General features: G+C 35.7%; 2 protein-coding genes across 11 annotated transcripts in view; one reads left to right on the forward strand and one right to left on the reverse strand.

The window, feature by feature from the left end:
- RNF139 (ring finger protein 139) overlaps window positions 1–11,116 on the forward strand; it is a 13,323-nt gene extending 2,207 nt beyond the window's left edge. Inside the window, exon 2 of the mRNA XM_032415740.1 lies at window positions 9,059–11,116. Within this exon, the coding sequence (XP_032271631.1) occupies window positions 9,059–10,872 (1,814 nt within the window). The 3' untranslated portion in view covers window positions 10,873–11,116. The remainder of the gene's footprint in view (window positions 1–9,058) is intronic.
- A 604-nt stretch (window positions 11,117–11,720) lies between these two features.
- The window catches only part of TATDN1 (TatD DNase domain containing 1), a 42,593-nt gene continuing 31,719 nt past the window's right edge, over window positions 11,721–22,594 (reverse strand). For all 10 annotated transcript variants that reach the window (XM_032415743.1, XM_032415748.1, XM_032415744.1 and 7 more), the window contains 3 exons: window positions 16,423–16,493; window positions 15,071–15,197; window positions 11,721–11,912 (listed from right to left, as the gene is read on the reverse strand). In XM_032415743.1, coding sequence (XP_032271634.1) covers window positions 11,816–11,912; window positions 15,071–15,197; window positions 16,423–16,493 — 295 coding nt within the window. In that variant the 3' untranslated portion in view covers window positions 11,721–11,815. The remainder of the gene's footprint in view (window positions 11,913–15,070; window positions 15,198–16,422; window positions 16,494–22,594) is intronic.

Below are 22,594 nucleotides of genomic sequence, written 5' to 3' on the forward strand. Positions count from 1 at the left end.
AGCAGCTGAAAGTGAACCACACTTGATGTCAGAAGATATGTTGAGTTTTGTTATTAGCAATAAATAATATTTTGTTTGGTACTTTACTTTTGTAAAGCATAAACGTCCCTCAGAGGTGGATTGTGTCATTCTCATTTTTTTAAATGAGGAGACTGAGGGGCATAGAGGTTTAGTGTGTTTTGCTTTTGATATACAGCAATTAAGTGGTGGCAGAGCCTAGGCTTAAAAATCTTCTGACATCAAGTGTGGTTCACTTTCAGCTGCTATCCAGATACAGAATGATATAGTAATGATCATATGCTAGATCTTTAACAGATGTGAAAGTGATGTTCTTTAGCACAAGATTTCTCAGTAACGCACAAGCTATTTAATTCCAGTCATTCCTACTTATCACTGCAAAAGTGTAATGCCCTCATTATTTGTGGCAAAAGTGGAGCTGTATGATTTCACAGCCTATACAAATATGGAATCATTATGTTCTACATAATGTTATGTGTCAGTTATACCTCAGCTTAAAAAGAAAGCATTCACTAGTTTTAATCTTTCATACTTAACGTATTTTGCTTAATTCTGGTAGTCATGGGTAAAAGTGATTTCAGTTAAATAACGTTAAAGTAAAATTAATAAGGGGGACCTGTTGGGAAGGCATTTTATTTCTGCCAGTTAGAAACCACTCATCATGATCATAAATTAACAGGCAGTTCCTTATCTCAGTATAGTTGCTTAGGGGTTCCAGCTGAGCCTGATGAACTGCCAACCCTCTTTCCCCGCCATATCTACCCACATTTGTTGATGATATATGCATGCAGGCAAGATCTATGCCAATTCTTGGTATGGAGAGAAATGGAGAAAAATTATCATTTCTATTCCTTAACTCCACAGGATGGGAGAGAGCTTGCTAGAGAGAGAACAGAAGCTAACAGACTTCTAGGGAACTTTATCAATTTTGGGATAACCCAAGTGCTGCTTTGGAAACTAACCAAATATAATACAGACAAAGGGGATGGGGGGCTGACTTTCCTTGCTTCTGTTTTGAGAGGAAGTCATGATGGAGCAAAAAAAAAAAAAAAAAAAAAAGGTAAAAAAACCCAAAAAACCAAACAGCTGTGTTTGAGAGGATTCATGTATTCATTGGCAAATAGTGTAGCCACTGCCTTGTATGTTCTTTTGGCCTGTGACTGCGTATCCTCTGACAGTCCCTTTGTGACCAGGTGCTTTAATGCAGTACTCTCAGAGTTGAGCGCTAGGCTAAGGAGCTTTAAGGAAAAGGGAGTATGTTCCTTAAGTAAATCATTTGTAGTTTAAGAACACTAAGGATTTTGGTATTTTCCTTGTAATTCATGCTGATTTTTGTAGTAAATCATGGAAGTTTGTATTTTAAACAGTAATTTTGGTATTTTCCTTGTAATTCATGCTGATTTTTGTAGTAAATCATGGAAGTTTGTATTTGACAAGTTAAAGTAGAATGTGACCTCAGGCGAGTTACTTAACTGCTCTGTACCTCTCTTTGCTTACCTTTACATTTTTAAAGTTGGGCAATAATGGTCTGTCATAAGGTGTTAAAGCATAATAAATGAGTTAGGATGTTCTCAGAATAGTACCTGGGACTAGTATAGGCTACTAAGTGTTAGCTCTTAATAAGCTTGATAACTAAAAAAATATTTCTATACGTCAATTAAGACAGTACAGATATTTTGGTCTTTAGAAGGCATCAGCGTAATTTTGGTGCTTTGTTCCCAGAATTTTTGTTCACACTTTGTGAGAAATACAAAATATTTTCCAGATCTATTACCTGGACTGCTCCTTACATTATGCCAGTGTAGTTTGCCAAATTTTCACATTTGTGAGAATGATAAAATTCTTTTTTTTTTTTTTTAAGATTTATTTATTTATTTTAGAGAGGGAGCACAAGTGGGAGAGGGAGAGAATCCCAAGTAGAGTCCCCACTGAGTGCGGAGCCTGACAATGGGGCTCGATCTCACGACCCTGAGATCTTGACCTGAGCTGAAACCAAGAATCAGACGCTTAACAGACTACACCACCCAGGTGCCCCGAGAATGATAAAATTATTAAAAACTGGTTTTGTTGCTAAAAATTCACCCTGAATAAAAAATGTCTTCAATATTTGAGGCCCATTTAATGAGGCAGCTCTTGTTGTTATTGAAAGTGACAGGTTTGTGTGTAAAAGATACCAAAGGATAGTTGAAATTAATTGTTCTACACCTGGTTATTTTTTTTTTTAAATAATTGTAGACCTCTCAGTATTATTATATCTAAATCTCAAAACTTGTCAGTCTCACCTTTTTCTTTAAAATGAAATTGTAAAAATGGAAATCTATTCTCTAAAAAGCATTACCAATTTTATATCTCATCTCTAAAGAATTAACTCCCCTCCCCCTACAGAAAAGTACTATCACTGCACTTTTGGTATCAAACTCATATGAGAATTTCAGCAGATCAGAATATAAAGCATCTCATTTTAGAGATCCACATAAAATCAAATCACAATATATAGAGTATTTAAGAATATTAAGCTATTCTTAGGAGGTGTTAAATGCTAAATGAAACGCAACCCAGTGCAGCATAATGCTGAATTAACAAATCTAAATCCAAGGCAGAAAATACAAGCATAGGAGTTTGTTTTAATAGTATTACTCATGTAATGATAATTCATTGAAGTGGAAAGGCCTTTCTAAACACACAAAACCCCAAAATTACAAGGGAAAATTCGATAAATCTGAATATATAAAAAATGAAAAACTTTCTTATGACAAAACTTTTTTTTTTAGCTCTTAAAAATGACAAACTGAGGATACTATTCGCATTGTATGAAATTGAATAAAAGTTTTACTCTCATTAAGAAAAATTTATACTCCCAGAGAAAAATGGGTCCAGGATAAGCAGTTCCCAATAAATGAAATGCAGATGGTCAGTGTGCAAAAGAAAAATAACTCAGCCTCATTTATAATGAAAGAAATGCAGTCAGAACAAAATTTCAGTTATCAGATTGGTGAAGAGTTCAACATTCAAATAAAAACTAGTTTGTCAAAGGTGTGGGGAAATGAGTAAAGTTATACAGTTTGGTGTGCTGTCACTTCTGTGTAAAGGCTTTTGGCACTAGCTACTGAAATTCATCACACACCTTTTGACTCACAATTTTAAGAATTTGACCTAGAGACATAGTTGTACTTGTTCAAAGACTATGGGAAAGGATTTTCATTGCAGCATTGTTGGTAATAACAAAATAGTTAATCTAAATATCTATTAAAAGGGAATCTGTTCTTTTATTAGGTTTAGACATACAATAATTTTTTTTTAAAAGAATGAGTTATTTTTGGTGCTGTAGAAAGAACTCAGAAAACCTTTGAAGTGAGAAAATATTGAAGCAGTAGTAATTTTGAAACGATAGGGACAGGTTAGGAATTCTCAACACTCTTGACATTTTGGACTGGGTAATTCTTGGGGAGGTGGAGGGTGCTGTTCTGTGAATTGCAGGATTTTTAGCAGTGTCCTTGTCTTTTACCCATTGCATATCCATTAGCACCCTTCTTCCCCCTTTTGTGATTGCTAAAAATGTCTCTAGATATTTAGAAATTACCAGATGCCTGGTGTGGGGGTAGGGAGGTGGGGTTGGTGCAAAATCTGATCCTTGTTAAGAATCACTGAGATCGACAATAGACCAATAGCACAGAATAGAAAGCCCAGAAACAGTGCACCCATGTATATAGAGAAACTTGATGTGTTTCAGAATTAGAATTGAAGTATATACGTGGAGGTAAATATAGACTATTCAGGTAATGGTCATTTAGTTGTATGGAAAATATACTGGATCCCTAACTACCAATATATAAACAATTCTAAGTGGCTTAATACCTAAATGTGAAAAGCAGAACTTAAAAATTTTTAGAAGAAAATATAGGAGAATATAGAGGTTTTTGTTTCTTAGAGTAAGGGAGAAATTCTTTAAAAATATATGAAAGTCGGGATGCCTGGGTAGCTCATTCAGTTAAGCATCTTCCTTCAGCTCAGGTCATGATCCCTGGGTCCTGGGATGGAGTCCTGCATCAGGCTCCTTGCTCAGCAGGGAGCCTGCTTCTCCCTCTACCTGCCCCTCCCCCTGCTTGTGCGATCTCCTGCTCTCTCTCTGACAAATACATTTTAAAAATATATGAAAGTCAGGGCGCCTGGGTAGCTCAGTCTGTTAAGCCTCTGACTCTTGATTTTGGTTCAGGTCATGATCTCCGGGTTCTGAGATTGAGCCCTGCATCAGGCTCAGTGCTGGGTGTGGAGCCTCCTTAAGAGTCTCTCTCTCCCTTTCCCACTGCCCCTCTACCCCTCAAAAAAGAACACATACACACACACATACATATACATATATTTGAAAGTAAATTTATAAATAAAGATTGATAAATCCAACAACATTAAAATTAAAAACCTAAAAAATCAAAAACGTGAAAAGACCAGCCACATACCTGGAGAAGATACTTGGAGTACAGGTAACTGACAAAGAATTTGTAGTCAGATTATTTTTAAGTGTCTGCAACTCAAGAAGGAAAAACAACTCCATAGATGAATGGACAAAAGATAAATTGGGAATTGAGAGGAAGAAACATGAATGGTCAATAAATTGGAAGACGCCTTCTTTGATAAGTAATCAGAAATGCATTTTTTTTTAAAAGGTAAAAAAATCTCCACGTTTACAGTGAGATCCCCTTTGGGTAAAAAGCAAAAAAGAATGTGTTTATGAATATATTTATGAAAAACTTTATTCTTCCTCTAATACCTATAAGGTTTACTTTAAAAAATTATATTCAGATTTCTTTTTAATAAAAACATGTTAAAAATCTTAGAAGCAAAAACTTAGTGTTCTGATTAATAAAAGAGTTAGACTACCCTTTTTAACCCAAAATGAGAGTTTGATAGCAAAATTTTCTTTATGCTCTGGTTTATCAAGTATACCTATAGATTAACATTTCAAGATATTTTATTTACTTTGTCTACATTTCATTGCTGAGGGCTCCCTTTGGATTAAGGTAATCATAACATTTCTGTGCTGTTCCATCTTTACTCTGTTAGGCATTTAAATGTTTTTCCACAGTTTTCTTTAGATCATGTTTAAAAGGTACTTAAAGATACCTGGAGAGTTATAAATGTAATGTCTTATTTTCTTCTAATTTTTAGTCCCAAGTTTCCAGACAAGGTTAAAGAAGGTATGAATGTGTTTTACACATAAAGGGGTTAAATGCTTTGTTGTACACTGTGCCTGGGTAGTGTTTGTTTTGTTTGCTTGTTTCTGATAGATTGCAAAGGTCCTTCCTGAACTCTCTCCTGAATTGAGTTCTATATATCTTCAAAGCTCCTGAATTGATTTTGCTCCTTGCCTGTTTTCCTACCCTGAAGACTTCAGTAAAACTCTAATCACTAGAGAACTGGATCCCTGAGATGTGCTTTCAGTTACTTCTATTCTCCAGTGTCCCACAGTGATTTTTCTTCATAAAGTAGCATTTATATATAGTCTTGATTGCTTCTTCGGATCACTCTTAAATCCTAGTGAGAAACTCTACCCCTGGGCTTAATTTTCTTAGGCCTTTAGGATAAATACCAAGAGTTTTATATCTGAAGTTGTGAAAAGGCAACAAACTTTGATGCTATTGGCAATACTCCCTAAAGTGTTGGAGGAGTGTTACTGGAGAGACTTGTTACTTGGCAAGTTGGCTTTTTCTGTGAAATGAGAGCTGACTTTTCCTACATTCCATTAATAGGAACATGATATAAAAGAAAAATGTAAGCACCTTACATACATGCAACTTTTGGGTAGGAATTAAAATAATTTTATACTGTTCTTGAAATGTTTCATCATTATGTCTTGGGGTATAATTTTAATCAAGAGAAGAGTGGTATTTTTTTTTTTTTTAATTGAGACAGAGAGAGAGGGCATGAGCAGGGGGAGAGGCAGAAGCAAACTCCCTGCTGAGCAGGGAACCCTACGTGGGGCTCAGTCCCGGGACCTGGAGATCATGACCTGAGCTGGGCAGAAGCTTAACCATCTGAGCCACCCAGGTGCCCCAAGAAGAGTGGTATCTTATTGTTACTTGCTAGGATACATCCAGACTTTGAGTATAGTCTCACTACATTGTCTATCATCTCTTCCCCTTTTTTTCCCTTTGATACATTTGCATGAAGCAAAATACACTTTTTCTACAGAAATGTTTCTAAAAATCAAATCATTCCTTCATTTGTGTGTAAAAATAAGCTTCAAGGAAAACTACTAGAATAAAAAGGACTGGTTTATAAATTACAGCAGAGTTCATGAATATTCACAGGTAAAGATTAATTTACCCCTTTGTGAATAGCAAGTTGACAAAAATACTTTACAGTCCCTGTTTGACTTTCCCCTTATACGTGGCATAAAATAGAACTGAAGTTATTTGGGTGTTGTTTTGACTTGTTTTAGGAGATTAAGTTTTGTCTCAGGAAAAATACTGACTTTTGTTTTTCTATGTAGAGAAAGCAAGATTACATATAGTGGCTTCCATTTCCTGTTACCTTATGTGAAAATGTTTCTAAACCTCCAAAAAAAGTTATTTTCTATTGAAAGGGCCTGTTCCCAGCTGTCAACTCTTTGGGAGATTATTAGTGGCCCATTTGTTCCAGGAATCAGATGGTTCTTATGCAGAGACTCATGTGTCTTTCAGGTGATTGTGTCCTTTTGTTCTCCTTTTCACAAATGACCTGACAGGTTGGCACAGGATGAATTTTAAGTTCATGGGGAAAGTCATCATTTAGAAGAACTAGCCCTTGCTTTTATATGCAATAGACTGTAAAATGCCTCCATTGTAATATGCAGTGTCTTTTCTTGATTACGTGCTGAAATAAGGTGGACAGATGATGTTTAATTTGGGGTTTGCCACTTTTGCTGTACTCCAAGCTCTGGTATCTCAGCTTTGTCTTAGCTTTTCATAGGTTTCAGTTTCCATGTGGGAATTCTGGGAATCCAGAATTCTACATTAACATTTCCCCAGTTATTTCAATAAACAATGAAATAATTTATTTTCTGCAGAATATTTTGGGATTCGTAATGTGCAAGGTAGAATCCTTGCTTGCTATCACAAGGATACATTATATAACAGGGTAGATGACCTCCTCAGATAACTACAAACTACAGTATCAGGTAGTGTATGAGTATTGGGCATTTCACTGAGTTCTGTTGGTAATTTCAAAGATCAGTAACTATCAGAGAAAATTGGTCTATTGGATGGGTAGGATTTGAACAGTCAGGGATTTGGGAAGCTCACTGTACCAGGCAAAGAGAAGAATGTAAACACAGCTGCGGTTATGGCAGAGAAGGGGGTGTGTTGGAGAAAGTCTGGAGTGGTGGGGTGTGTGTTGGAAGGAATACCACATTGAATCCTTGAGTGAGTGGACAGGAATGTAGATTTTTGTTGATAGCAATTTCAAGGGCTGCTGCTTTTTTTTTTTTTTTTTAAAGATTTTATTTATTCATTTGAGAGAGAATGAGATAGAGAGAGCATGAGAGGGGGGAGGGTCAGAGGGAGAAGCAGACTCCCTGCCGAGCAGGGAGCCCGATGCGGGACTCGATCCCGGGACTCCAGGATCATGACCTGAGCCGAAGGCAGTCGCTTAACCAACTGAGCCACCCAGGCGCCCTGGGCTGCTGCTTTTGAGCAAAGAAATGCAGAAAGGCACTTTGTGGCTAGATGGGATTGTAGATAGATTTGGACAAGAGTTTTTAGAGACCGGCTAACAGGTTGGTGTCACTGAGAAAAGGGGGGAAGTAACAGGTGTTAGTAGAATTGGCAAATAACTGTCAAAGTTTTAGGGTTCGGGGCTGGAGGTGCCATTAAGAGAATAATGGTACCTTTAACTGAAACTGGAAATCTCAAGAGTTATTTGAAGTCAGTTAGGTTTTAGAAATCTTGAGTATTGCACTTGTAACGTAGAGGTGGAATCAGGTGTATATTTGGATATCCTTTCCATATTGAAACCTTGGGCAATAATGTTTATTGTGATCTCACAAAATTTGTCAGAGCACAAAGAAAGATGATGCTGGATGCACATCACACACATCACACTGTACTTTGTTACATATGGAGTGTGGGGGGTACTTATTCCATTTTTTTAAAACATGCTTTGGTTTTCTGAATGTTTTTGTAATTTGAAAAATAAAAAGGGTTGACTGTTTGTAGTAAGAGATACAGTAATGTACAGGAAAAAGAACTTGGATGATGTTTCTGAAATCTGTAGGAAAGTATGTAGAGAGGGGAAAACAAACAAACAAACAAAAAACCCTGTATTTGGACCCAAGAGGGAATGCGCACATTTAAGGAGCAGGAAAAATAAAAGCCAGCAGGAGTTCACTGAGAAAAAGAAGGATTAGGTACAAGTATAAAAGTTAAACTTGATTTCCTAAAGAACAGTTTTAAGAAAAAGAAATCTAAGATTTAACAGGAACAAATATTTCCATTTTGGTTATTTTTAGTGGTTATGAAATTATAAAGGACATGTTCTTTCAAGATTTAAAAACTTGTTAAAATGTAGGTATCACTAATAACTAATCTTGAAGATCATTTAGTAATTTGGTGTCTGGATATATAGTACTACTTGAATTTGGAACTTAAAAGATAAGGAATAATATTTTAAAAAATAGTATGATTGATCTGTTGAACTCTGACTTTACAAAACTTTTCATGGCCCTTAAGCCTAAACTGTCTTGAGACTTAATGTTCATAACTTTGAAAATATTGTATTTCCTAATTAAGGGAAGAGGGGCATAACTGTTAGTACAAAAACATTCTTAAAAATGTTGGTTAAGTGTCCGCCTTCCACTCAGGTCATGATCTCGGGGTCCTGGGATTGCACCCCGCATGAGGCTCCCTGCTTAGCTGGGGTCTGCTTCTCCCTCTCCCTCTACCCCTTTCCCCGCTTGTGCTCGCACGGGCATTCTCGGGCATTCTCTCTCTCTCAAATAAATAAAATCTTTTAAAAAATGTTGCACTCAAATGACCTTTCTTTCCTTCTTCTTTTTTTTTTTTTTTAGGTATATTTGTATCCAGTATTGTTCTGATCTTGTCACAACGATCACTTTTCAAGTTTTACATGTACAGTTCAGCCTTTCTATTAGCTGCAACTTCAGTGTTGGTAAATTATTATGCTTCTTTGCACATTGACTTCTATGGTGCCTACAACACATCAGCTTTCGGAATTGAGCTGCTTCCTCGAAAAGGGCCCTCGCTGTGGATGGCACTCATCGTTCTACAGCTAACCTTAGGAATTGGATACATTACACTATTACAAATTCATTCCATCTATTCACAATTAATTATTTTGGATCTCTTGGTTCCTGTAATAGGCTTAATCACAGAGCTCCCATTACACATCCGAGAGACTTTAGTTTTTACTTCTTCCTTGATTCTCACATTAAACACAGTGCTTGTCTTGGCAGTGAAGCTTAAGTGGTTTTATTATTCTACACGGTATGTTTATCTTTTAGTGAGGCACATGTATAGAATTTATGGATTACAGTTATTAATGGAGGACACATGGAAGAGGATTCGTTTCCCAGATATACTGAGAGTCTTTTGGCTAACAAGAATTACAGCTCAGGCTACAGTGTTGATGTACATTTTAAGGATGGCAAATGAAACGGATTCCTTCTTTATTTCTTGGGATGACTTCTGGGACCTCATTTGCAATCTTATAATTAGTGGATGTGATTCTACACTAACTGTACTGGGCATGAGTGCTGTAATTTCCTCAATAGCCCATTATTTGGGCCTTGGAATATTGGCCTTTATTGGATCAACCGAAGAAGATGACAGGCGGCTTGGCTTCGTAGCACCTGTTTTATTTTTTATTTTGGCTCTTCAGACTGGTTTAAGTGGGCTAAGACCAGAAGAGAGACTTATTCGCTTAAGTAGAAACATGTGCCTTTTATTAACTGCAGTCCTGCATTTCATCCACGGAATGACAGACCCTGTATTAATGTCTCTCAGTGCCTCTCATGTGTCATCTTTCCGTAGACATTTTCCTGTGCTCTTTGTCTCTGCTTGCCTGTTTATTCTTCCTGTTTTACTCAGTTACGTTCTTTGGCATCACTATGCACTAAATACATGGTTGTTCGCAGTTACAGCCTTTTGTGTGGAACTCTGCTTAAAAGTAATTGTTTCTCTCACTGTGTATACGTTATTCATGATTGATGGCTACTATAATGTCCTTTGGGAAAAGCTTGATGATTATGTCTACTATGTTCGTTCAACAGGCAATATTATTGAATTTATATTTGGAGTAGTAATGTTTGGAAATGGGGCTTACACTATGATGTTTGAGTCAGGAAGTAAAATTCGGGCTTGTATGATGTGTCTACATGCATATTTTAACATCTACTTACAAGCAAAAAATGGCTGGAAGACATTCATGAACCGTAGGACTGCTGTTAAGAAAATTAATTCACTTCCTGAAATAAAAGGGAGCCGCTTACAAGAAATAGATGATGTATGTGCAATCTGCTATCATGAGTTTACAACATCTGCTCGCATCACACCATGTAATCATTACTTCCATGCACTTTGCCTTCGGAAATGGCTGTACATCCAAGATACTTGTCCAATGTGCCATCAGAAAGTGTACATCGAAGATGATATTAAGGATAATTCAAATATATCTAACAACAATGGATTTATTGCACCCAATGAAAATCCAGAGGAAGCTGTAAGAGAAGCTGCTGCTGAATCTGACAGGGAATTGAACGAAGATGACAGTACAGATTGTGATGATGATGTTCAAAGAGAAAGAAATGGAGTGATTCAGCACACAGGCCCAGCAGCTGAAGAACTTAATGATGATACTGATTAAAATAGCATTTACTAATCATTGAGGTTATTTGTTTAAAATTCAGTTCATCCAAAATGGAGTAATATGCTTCACTTCAGTGTGTAACCAAGCACAAAAACAGTATCCATGTTGAATCTGTGAATGGTTTTCCGTTTACTGTGATGTGCTACTGTAAATATACCTCTTTAATTACTTCTGGTCTCTTTGGTGACCTATTTAAATTTGTGTACATTATTGTACATAGAATAAAATGTTTTCACGTTTTTATGACAAAATTTGAACAAACAGCTTTTTAATAGATGTAATGATGTAATACAGTGCGTCAGCTGTGCCAAAGATTCCTCAATGGAAGCCTATAAAAGTACCTAACTCTGGACCCTAGTTTTTCTTTAAAATGGGTGGGAAAATGCAAATGCAAATCAGAGGAAACCACATTAAGTCAAGGAAATAATTTGGACCAGAGGATAAAAGCTACATGTAGAGTATTTTAAAATGAAGGAGAAAATAGGCTGCCAGAAGAGACTTTTTTGAAATCTGAGTGTAGCACGTGGCTGAGCTGGGTTCAAAAGTCATGATTCAGAGACTGTGTGAGAGTTGAGAAACAGGCTTTTATCAACTAAACTTTGGTATAAAAACCAGAATGTGCTAATTGTTTAATTTTGATGTAAATAAAACCAATATATTTGTTGGCCATTCTGTTTGCAGCGTTGACATAAAATTGTCCTTTTCAGACTTTTGAAGCAATTACAAAATATTTGGGAGTTTTCATTGTTGTAAACTAAGACCTTAATTGATACTAAAATTCTGATCTGACTTGATGGATAAAAATGAGGGGGGTATGGTATGTAGTAATACAGAATAACTCTTTCTTTAGACAACTTCCAGAGAATTCCTTTATTCAATCTTTCAGTAAGGTTTACCATGAAATTTTACATAAATGATGGGAAATGGAAAGAACATACCATCAGGAAAAAAATATTTTAATGGTGTTGTTATATATTGTATTGGCTAATTCCAGTGGATCCTGCTCTCTCACTGCTGACATTATCTCCAGTATCTGACTAAAAGAAAACAAAACAAAATGGTTAAATTTCCAGGTATATGCTCAGTTTTAAAGATATTAGTTTCCACATAAAGGAAACTACTGTACTAGCACTCTTAACATAATAAGCTTAACAGGTATAAGGTTTTCAGCACCATCAACAGAAAGGTTTAACTGTTATGATATTTAAAAGAGAGTAATTTGAGACAGATTTCTGGGGCAGTCTCGCATATAACTAGAGCCAAGGTCCAGGTTCAAATAAATTCGAAAACCAGCCCATATTATGTCAACCACAACTAATGGAACTGACCCAGTGAAAATGAAGAGTTCCTTTAAACTGTGGTCATTATGCATTCATTAGTGGGTCATGATGACCTTTCAAAAAATAGCAAGAAAAGGAAAAGTACATCACACCTAGGGAAGTACTGTTTCATTTCTGTTTGGGTTTTATATATGTACATGTGTGCTGAGTCACAAGGTATTGTGGCATTGTGGGTATAGCAAAGTTTGAAAGCCACTGCTAAGAGAATTAGTCCCAGAAGCAGCAGGAATTTGGTGCATCATGACCAGCACAATGTCAGCAAAGGAAGTTAGAAGTTATTTATTTGGAACAATGTTTGGTTATTGGGGTGAGGGGAGGAGAGATGCCTTCTCTTCCTGTACTTACGCCCTGCAAGAGCGAGACTAGCCCAGGTGTCCTATCTTTCAGTTTCTGTGCCTAGAATAATAATCAGTAGTACTGTTCTCTAGCAATACTATATATAGATGTTTTTATACATGAATTAGAAAGTTCTAAAGTCCAAATTAAACATTTAAATATTCGTTAAGATTTTTGTCCCTGGTATGGGTTTCTTAAATATGAACACCTAAAGGAATTAGAGATTAACTGGGAATTTTTTAATTATATAATCGTAACGCAACAGCCACACTTAATATAGACTAAGTTTTTATCTGAATAAGTCAAAATGTGCTAAAAGCAAATATATTAGCATTTAAATTGACAGTAAAGACCCAATATTCTTAGTAAACTACAGAATTTTCCTCTTACCTACTCAGTTGGAACTTACCTGCATAATACTGTGTGAAATCAGTATGATTCCTGCCACCCATCTCCCTTTCGGTCCTTTCTCTACGCTGATACGCTACAGCTTTTAAAAAAAAACAAAAAACTGCCCCTTTCCTGCTTAAAATCCTTTGGGTCCTGATGAAATCTGAACTACTAAGGTTGGCATACAAGAGCCCTCACCAATCTGGTCTCACTGTACCTTCCTAGGCTTATCACTTACCCGTGCATCCTACTTTTTGCCACACTAAACTCACTGTTTTCCCCAGAGCAGCCAACCCTTCTGCAGTCTGCCTTTGCTTGAGGTGTTTGTCTTGGTCTGGCACAACACCCAGTTGTACCCCATGAACGGCTGAAGTGTCACCTTAGTTGAGCTATTTCTCCTCAAGGAAGGCAGTTGCTATGTCCTAGGGTCCTCATCATATATTTATACCTCTGTAACAGCACTAACATCTTGGATTATACTTTCTGCTTATTTGCTCCAGGAGGGTTAAGGATCCCTGTCTGATTCCTTCAATGTCTTATCCAAAGTGCCTGGCAGAATGTACCTAGTCACCTGGTGGATGGATGCAGGGCAGGGATTGTCCTGATTCTTCTAGGTAGCCTCAGTAACCTTGTACCTTTCCTGACATGCAGGAGCTTCAAAATGTGTTTCAAGGAATTTAAAATCTAAAAGGGAGGAAAGATCTCTATAAAAATAATTAAAACATAAAATTGTTAATAGATGGGTTTGATAAAAATGACTTTGTAAGTAGGAATTAATTAGTAATTAGCATTAGACTAGAGGCATGTGTGTTTTTGAAATGTGGTTTAAAAATTTTCAGTTTGTAAATGCTGGCTTTCCCAAGCTCCGCCTCCTCAACTGGTATTCATGATTGCAGATGATACTCAAGCTTTCTTGGTTCTTAACAGTCTGCATTTGGAAGACCTTAGAATTTTGTTTTGCAAATGTGTCTCTAAAGTCAACAGCTATATTGTACTTAACATTAAGGCAGTATATAAAACTGACGTGGATACACTGTTGGCAAATACTTCCCCTGAGCTGGCTACTAGAAAAATACCAGTTTCTTGTCTCTAGTGTCCTATTAAATCTCTATAAAGAATGATTCAGTAATAATTGTTTTCTGTCTTCTGACTGAATTTGCAACTACCTACATTTCATAAAAGTTACAAGTGATTCTTTACTAATCAGAATTTAAATACATTCCTCAGCCTATGGGTTTTAAAACATTCGGTTTTAAAATCTTTGCCAACACCAGCATGTTAATAAAGGAAAATCTTTCCAGTATAATTTTTATAGAATAAATCTGCAGTTCTCTGCTGCTGAATTTTAGATCTGGCTTACCTAATACTCTTATCTGTTAAAAACTAAAAAAGTACATATGGAAGGAATTACTACAACCTAAAAGTAACAGCTCAGTTGCCTGAACTGGTAAACCATACTAGACTGATATAATCTATATTTAAATTATCTGCTTATGCAAACAAAAACTGGATGATGTGCCCATTAACATGATACAAACTTACCCTGTAAGTTATAAGCTCTATAGCTCCTTAACAGTTGGATGGTGAACAGCCCCTCTTTTCGCATGCTATGTATTATAATCAAAAAACGATGCTGAATTACTGCTTGGTCCCCCTCCCCCAGCTTTTGGGTTAGAAAAAGGAAATCCTTTCTATAACTTGACCTTTTTGTTCAGAGGCTTCAAGAAATGTGTTACTACTTAGGTTTATTCAGGTTGTCAAATAATTTAAAATACACAAAAAGGTCTCCTGCTAAGAGTGCATTTTTATAACCATCAGCAAGGAGGCTGCATGAGAATCTTTTTTTCCCTTTCCTACAAAATGACAAATGACCAAAATCACATGAAGTTTTCACTCCTGTAATTAAACCACTTTTAATGAGTTGAGAGGTTGAGATGATGGGAAAAGAGGAGCCTAGATAGAGCAGTTCAGGTGCAGAGCCTTCCAAATCACTGCATTAAAATGGTAGCTTTTGATGTGAACTTCATTTGGATGTCACCCAACTTTAATTCGGTCCCTTGAGTTCATTTTGGAAACGGCATTTGGTGTTGACTTTAATGTTCTGAAGACCATGAAAACAAAATACTTACATTATATGGCAGGGCTCATTCCTGTCTTTTACGCAGTGCCCATTTTCCCACTTCTTTTTGGTAGGAAATGAAGTTTTTATGTATTTTGATCCAGCATGTGTACTTTTCACTCCACACCAAGGTGCGTCTAGAGTTAAGCAAAGATAGAAGTCTCTTACGAGGTTTATCTTTGAAATCATTGTTTTCTTAATGAACATTATCAAACAAATACATAACTTCTAAAATATAAGTCATGATTCAGCTTTAAAAACGGTAAAACAATTCTAAGCACAAGATTAAACCTTGAACTGTACAAATTTTTAAATGCCTTTTAAAAAAAATTTTAAGTGCTTTTTAAGACTCCCCTTCATTACGTTTTTTTCTGCTAACATTACTGTTGGTGTATGGCATACTTTAAAAAAAGAAAGCTAAAAGAAATACAAATTGTAACCTGAAAACATTTAAGTTAAGCCTCTATTTGCCTCTACTGAATGTGAAACAGTGGCTTTAAATACCGGGATTGGGGCACCAGGGTGGCTCAGTCGGTTAAGCGTCTGCCTTCGGCTCAGGTCGTGATCCTGGGGTCTTGGGATCCAGCCCCACATCAGGCTCCCTGCTCAGCAGGGGGGTCTGCTTCTCCCTCTCCCTCTGCCCCTCCTCTCCACTTGTGTTCTCTCTCAACTAAATCTTTTTTTAAAAAAATACTGGGATTATTCAGTTACCTCTTTAATAAAGAATTATAAGAATTCACACATTTTACAAGCATTGTACTTTTAATATCATTTCATTTTCATGACTCTCCAAGAAAAACCTGAATTCCTTCAGAAGAAACCTGATTTCTTCAGAATGGTTTAGTCTTGACTTTCCTAAAAAAGCCCTTATGTGTAAGTAAAGCCTTGAGTTCAGGGTTAGGTAAAATGTTTAGCTTCTAACCTTATTGTAAGAGGCAACAGATTAATTTCTAAAATTCCTTGACTAAACCAGTTTGATTTAAATTCTTGTACTTTATTTGAAAAGTATTGTAGAATTAAGCCATTACAAAGACAACACTGTAAAAAAAATTCTGAAGTTTTTGAAACCCCAAGTGAGATACTTCATTAAGACTACTTGTTTAATAAAATATTTATAATTACAACCTCCTTAGTTACATATTCTAATATTCTTTTTTTAAGTGCTTAGGCTTAATCAAACTTCTAAAATTGAAAAACTTGATTGCATAAATACTTTTCTATCAATTGATAAAAAACCCCAAAGGTTTTCTGAAAAGTATAATTGCTGAAGCTATGAGTGAGCTGTTTTAAAATATTTTTTTGTCTAGCTCTTTTTTGATATGGTTTAATATGAAAATGAAAGTTCTAAAAGCATAAACTTACCAGTTTCAATCATTAGTTTTTCACTAGGTATTGACTTCAGAACTTCCAAATTAGCCTCAGTTTTCAGTGAGCTTAAAAAAAATTTATAGATATATTTAACCAACTTTTTTTTCATATTACAAACTTATCTAAAACAGATTACAAAACCTAAAGTCCCCAAAGAAAACTTTGGCTACAATGGCAATATACACATTTCTATCCTTACAGAATCTAGGTTAGGATCTATTCTAACCACACTCTAGCAGGATGTAATTTTTTGTGTTTATCAGCTGACTATCCAATAACTTTCTGAATCAGTCTGTGTAAAACAACTTTTTAAAGAATTCATTTGCTTCCCTGGGTAATTTGCATAATTTAGGCTCAAAATGCTGAGTTTGAAGGTATGGCCAGTTCTCTTATGGGCCAAATACTGCTCTGAAGGAATCAAAGTTAATGTTTCACTAATCAATACAATCTTCACAAAGGATGAAAATCACAATCATAGAACTAGGAGTATTTAACAAGGAATGAAAATGAAAACCTAGTTAGGCGATGTCCTTTTCCCCACATCTGGAAACAGGATCTTCCATTACTCTTGACATTCTGAAACTTAATGTGTCTGGGCAAGAGACTTTTTTCATTCATTTAGGGGAGTTAGAACCCTTCCAATTTAGACTCCTCCCCCCAACTCTGGGAAAAATTATGGGGAAAAGGAATTTTCCCCTTTTGTTTTCTCTCTCATCTCTTTCTGGGACTTGTATTAGTCAGTTTTACAACTCCTGAATTGGTCTGCTATGGCCCTGTTTCTTTTATCCTTTTCTGGGAAATTAACTTTCATTTCCTTAACTTTCATTTTCAGACCCTGAGGCAGACTGGATTATTGGTCCCAATTCTTCACTTGCCTTTAAGAGAAATATATCTGCACCCTTGCGATGGTTCTTAGTAGGAACGAGGAGGAGCTTGAATCTGGCCATGGCCTCAAGACTTGCTTTGACCAGATGACATGGCCAGAGGCTTGAAAACGCACTTTTTTTTATTTTGATGGCACTTTTGTGATCTGAAAGTAGCATGCACTAAATAGCCATTACCTCTTCAGCCTGGGCACCCAGAATGAAAACACAGCTCAGATCTGAATTCAACATGTGCCTGTGGCAGAGAGATCTGCCTCTATCCATCAGTCAACCCTCAGCTGATCCTAAGACCCAGGAGTATGAAAAAATACTTACTGTAATATGCCAGTGAGTTTTAGGATGGTTTGTTATATAATGTGATGATGACTAATACTGTCCTTATGTTATATTTTTAATTTTAGCATATATTTAACTTTGTATTATGGAGAGATTAAAATATATGTAAAACTAGAATACAGAACCCCCATGTATTCATTACCCAGCCCCAATCTATTATCAACTCCTGGCCAATACTATCCCATCCACTCATCCCAAACCTCTCCAGTATTATCTTGAAGGAAATTCAAAATGTTGTATAGTTTCAACATTCTAGCATTTATTTCAGAAAATATTTCAGCATCTGTCTCTAAGCATGAAGTTTTTTTTAAATGTAACCACAATACTATTAATCATGTCCAAGAAAACCCAACTCTTTTATCATAATATATCCAGTATTCAAACTGTCTCAATGTCCTAAATTCTTCTTGTCTGACTGAGGATCCAAATGAGGGCCACATTGCAACTGGTCAGTGTTCTAAATCTCTTAACCTATTAAGTTTTCCTGCATCTCTTTTTCCCTTTAAAATTTGTTAAAGAAACCCAGTTGTTTGCCCTGAAGAGTTTCCCAGTCTTGATTTCATCTGTGTTCATCTGGATTTGTGTCTGGGCTCTGTATTCTGTTCCACTGATCTAGGTGTCTGTTTAGTAGGTTCCTAATGTATGTTTTTTTAGTAGAAGTATAGTGGACATACAATATTATATTAGTTGTAGGTGTAAACCAGAGAGATTTGACATTTGTTTACATCACCAAATACCAGTAAGTGTAACTATCTTCACCATACAAACTTATTACAATATTATTGACTATCTTCTCTATATTGTACTTTGCATCCACATGACTAATTTGTAACTGGAGTTTGTACCTCTTAATACCCTTAAAACAGCCACCAGTTCTCCATATTTTTGAGTTAAATGTTTTTTGTTTGCTCACTTATTTTTTAAGTAGGCTCCATACTGGATGTACTTTATTTGAAAAGTATTGTAGAATTAAGCCATTACAAAGATGACACTGTGTAAAAAAAAAATTCTCAAGTTTTTGAAACCCCAAGGTGAGATACTTTAAGACTACTTGTTTAATAAAATATTTATAATTACACCTCCTTAGTTACCACATACTCTGACATCCCATTTTTAAGTATTTAGGCTTAATCAAACTTCTGAAATTGAAAAATATGACTGCATAAATACTTGTGCCAGTACCACATAGTTTTGATTACTATAGCTTTGTAGGACAGTTTGAAATCTAGGATTGTGATTAATTACAGCTTTGTTCTTCTTTTTCAAGATTACTTTGGGTCTTCAGGGTGTTCTATGGTTCCGTGCACATTTTAGAATTTTAGTTCTGTGAAAAAGACTATTGGTGTTTTGATAGGGATTGCACTGAATCTGTGGATTGCTTTGTGTTGAATGGACATTTTAACAATATTAATTCTTCCAATCCATGAGCATGGTATATCTTTACATTTCTCTGTTTCATTCATCAGTGTCTTACAGTTTTCAGAGTATAGGTCTTTAACTTCTTTGGTTAAATTTATTCCTAGGTATTTTTTTCCTTTTTGACACAATTGTCAATGGGACTGTTCTCTTAATTTCTCTTTCTGCTAGCTCTTTAGTGTATAGAGACCCAACTGATTTTTGTATATTAACTTTCTATCCTGCAACTTTACTGAATTCATTTATTCTAATGGTTTTATGGTGGAGTCCTTAGGGCTTTTTCTAAAAATACTATGTCACCTGCAAATAGTGACAGTTTTACTTCTTCCTTGCCAATCTGGATGCCTTTTCTTTTTCTTGTCTGATTGCTGTGGTTATGACTTCCAGTACTGTGTTGAATATGAGTGGCTAGAGTGGACATCCTTGTATTGTTCCTAATCTCAGAGGAAAAGCTTTCAGCTTTTCACCACCGATTATGATGTGGGTTTGTCATATATGGTCTTTATTATATTGAGGTATGTTCCTTCTATACCCACTTTGTTGAGAGTTTCTATCATGAGTGGATTTGTTGAATTTTGTCAAATGCTTTTTCTGCATCTATTGAGACGATCATATGATTTTTATCCTTCATTTTGTTAATGTGCTGTTCAGTTGGCAGACATAACCATTCAGGCATGCCTGGAACAAATCCCACATGGTCGTGGTGAATGATCCTTTTAATTGAATTCAATTTGCTGATACTTTGTTGAGGAATGCTTTATAATGTTTATCAGGGATATTTGTAATTTTCTATTTTGTAGTGCCTTTGGTTTTGGTTATCAGGGTAATGCTGGTTTCATAGAATGAATTTGGAAGCATTCCTTCCTCTTCAATTTCTTGGAATAGTTTGAGAAGAACAGGTATTAACACTTACTTAAATGTTTGGTAGGATTCACCTGTAAAGCCATCTGCTTCCAGACTTTTGTTTGTTAGGAGTTTTTCTTATCACCAGTTCAATTTCATTACTAGTGATCAGTCTGTTCAGATTTTGTTTCTTGCTGACTCATTCCTGGAAGATTATATTTTTCTAGGAATTTATCCATTTCTTCTAGGTTGTCTGATTTGTTGGTGTATAATTTTTCAAAGTAGTCTCTTATAATCCACTGTATTTTGTGGTGTTGGCTATTTCTTCCCCTTCATTTCTGATTTTGAGTCTTTTGTTTAAAAGTCTGGCTATAGGTTTATCTATTTTGCTTATTTTTTCAAAGAACCAGCTCTAGTTTCATTGATTGTTTTTTCTCTCTTTTTAAGTCTATTTCATTTATTTCTGTTCTGATCTTTACTATCTCTTCTAATTTTCGACTTCATTTGTTCTCCTTTTTCTAGTTTCTTTAGGTATAACGTTAGATTGAGATTTTTGTTTTCTTGAGATAGGCCTGTATTGCTCCAAACTTCCCTTTTAGAACTGCTTTTGCTGCATCCTATAAATATTTTGAACTGTTGTGTTTTCATTTGTCTCAAGGTATTTTTTGATTTCCTCAATCTACTGCTTGTTCAGTGACATGTTCTTTAGCCTCCATGTGTTTTTGTTTTTTTCAACGTTTTTCCTGTAATAGATTTTTTTTTTAAGAATTTATTTTTTTAAGTCTCTAAACCCATCGTGGGGCTTGAACTCACAATCCTGAGATCAAGTCGCATGTTCTACCAACTGAGCCAGCCAGGCCCCCCTTTGTGATTGATTTCTACTTTCATACTGTTTGTTTTTTTTTTCATACTGTTGTAATCAGAAAAGATGCTTGACAGGATTTCAACCTTCTTACGTTTATGGAGACTTGTTTTGTGGCCTCACGTGTGAACTATCATGGATAACGTTCCATGTACACTGAATGTGTATTCTATGTTTGGATGGAGTGTTCTGTGTATCTATTAAGTTTATTTGGTCTAATATTTCTTTCAAAGCCACTGTTCCCTTATTGAGCTTCTGTTTGATCTATCCATTGATGTAAGTGGGGTGTTAAAGTCCTCTACTATAATTGTATTGCTATCTATTTCTCCCTTTATGTCTGTTAATGAATTGCTTTATGTATTTAGATGCTATGTTGAGTGCAGATATTTACAGTTGTTATATCCTCTTGTTGGATCCCTTTATCATTGTGCAATGCCCTTGTCTCTTGTTACAGTTTACTTCAAAACAAAGATTGTATCATTTAAGTATTGCTACTGCAGCTTTTTGTTGCTGCTGCTTCTATTTGCATGGAATATCATTTTCCTCACACTTTCAGTCTGCATGTGTCTTTAGGTCTGAAGTGAGTCTCTCATAGGCAGCGTATAGAAGTTTTTTTTTTTTAATCCAGTCATCCCATGCTTTTTGATTGGAGTATTTGATCCATTAATGTTTAAGGTAATTATTGATAGGTATGTGCTTATTACCATTTTGTTAACTGTTTTCTGGTTGCTTCTGTAGTTCTTTCTTCTCTTGTTCTTTTCCCTTATGGTTTGATGGCTTTCTTTAGTATTACGCTTGGATTCCTTTTTCTTTACTTTTTGTGTATCTATTATAGGTTTTCAGTTTGTGGTTACCATGAGGTTCATATACAACATCCTCTGTTTATAACAGGCTATTTTCAGTTGATGTTCACTTAAGTTTGAACACATTCTAAAAGCACTACATTATTTCCTCCTTTCCAAGTTTTATGTATATGGTGTCATTTTACATCTTTTTGTGTAATTATTAGAGAACTGATTTTACTGTGCTTTTCAATCTTCATATTATAAGTGAATGCTCTACTATCTTAACTATATGTTTGCTTTTACCAGAGAAATTTTTTCTGTTTATAATTTTCTTCTAGTTAGTCTTTTCTTATCTGCTTAAAGTATGTTTACCATTTCTTGTAAAGATGGTTTAGTGGTGATGAACTCTCAAATTTTGTCTGAGAAATGCTCTTTCTCCTTGAGTTCTAAATGATAACCTTGCCAGGCACAGTATTCTTGATTGTAGACTTTTTCCTTTCAGCACTTTGAATATATCATCACATCACTCCCTTCTGGCCTGCAAAGTTTTAGCTAAAAAAAATCAGCTGATAGCATTAGGGGGTTTCCCTTGTATATAACTAGTTGCTTTTCTCTCACTGCTTTAAAGACTTTCTCTTTAACTTTTGACCTTTTAATTATGTGTCTTGGTGTGGACCTCATTGAGTTGATCTTGTTTGGGGCTCTATGTGCTTCCTGGGGACATCTATTTCCTCCCCCAGGTTAGGAAAGCTTTCAGCTGTTTCTTCAGATTTTCTGCCCCTCTTTCTTCTCCTTCTGGGACTCCTTTAGCACACTTGATGTCCTAGAGGTCTCTTAACCTATCCTTATTTTTAAAAATTCCTTTTCTGTTCAGCTTGGATGGTTTCCACTACCCTGTCTTCCAGGTCACCAATCTGTTCTGCTGTATCCTCTAATCTGTTATTTTTCACTTCAGTTATTGTATTATCTCTAATTGGTTCTTTTTAATATTTTCTCTTTTTCTGATTTCATCCACTCCTTTCAAGTTCGCTGAGCATCTT

This window comes from Phoca vitulina, unplaced genomic scaffold, assembly GCF_004348235.1.
Source record: "Phoca vitulina isolate PV1807 unplaced genomic scaffold, GSC_HSeal_1.0 scaffold18, whole genome shotgun sequence".
NCBI lineage: Eukaryota > Metazoa > Chordata > Mammalia > Carnivora > Phocidae > Phoca > Phoca vitulina.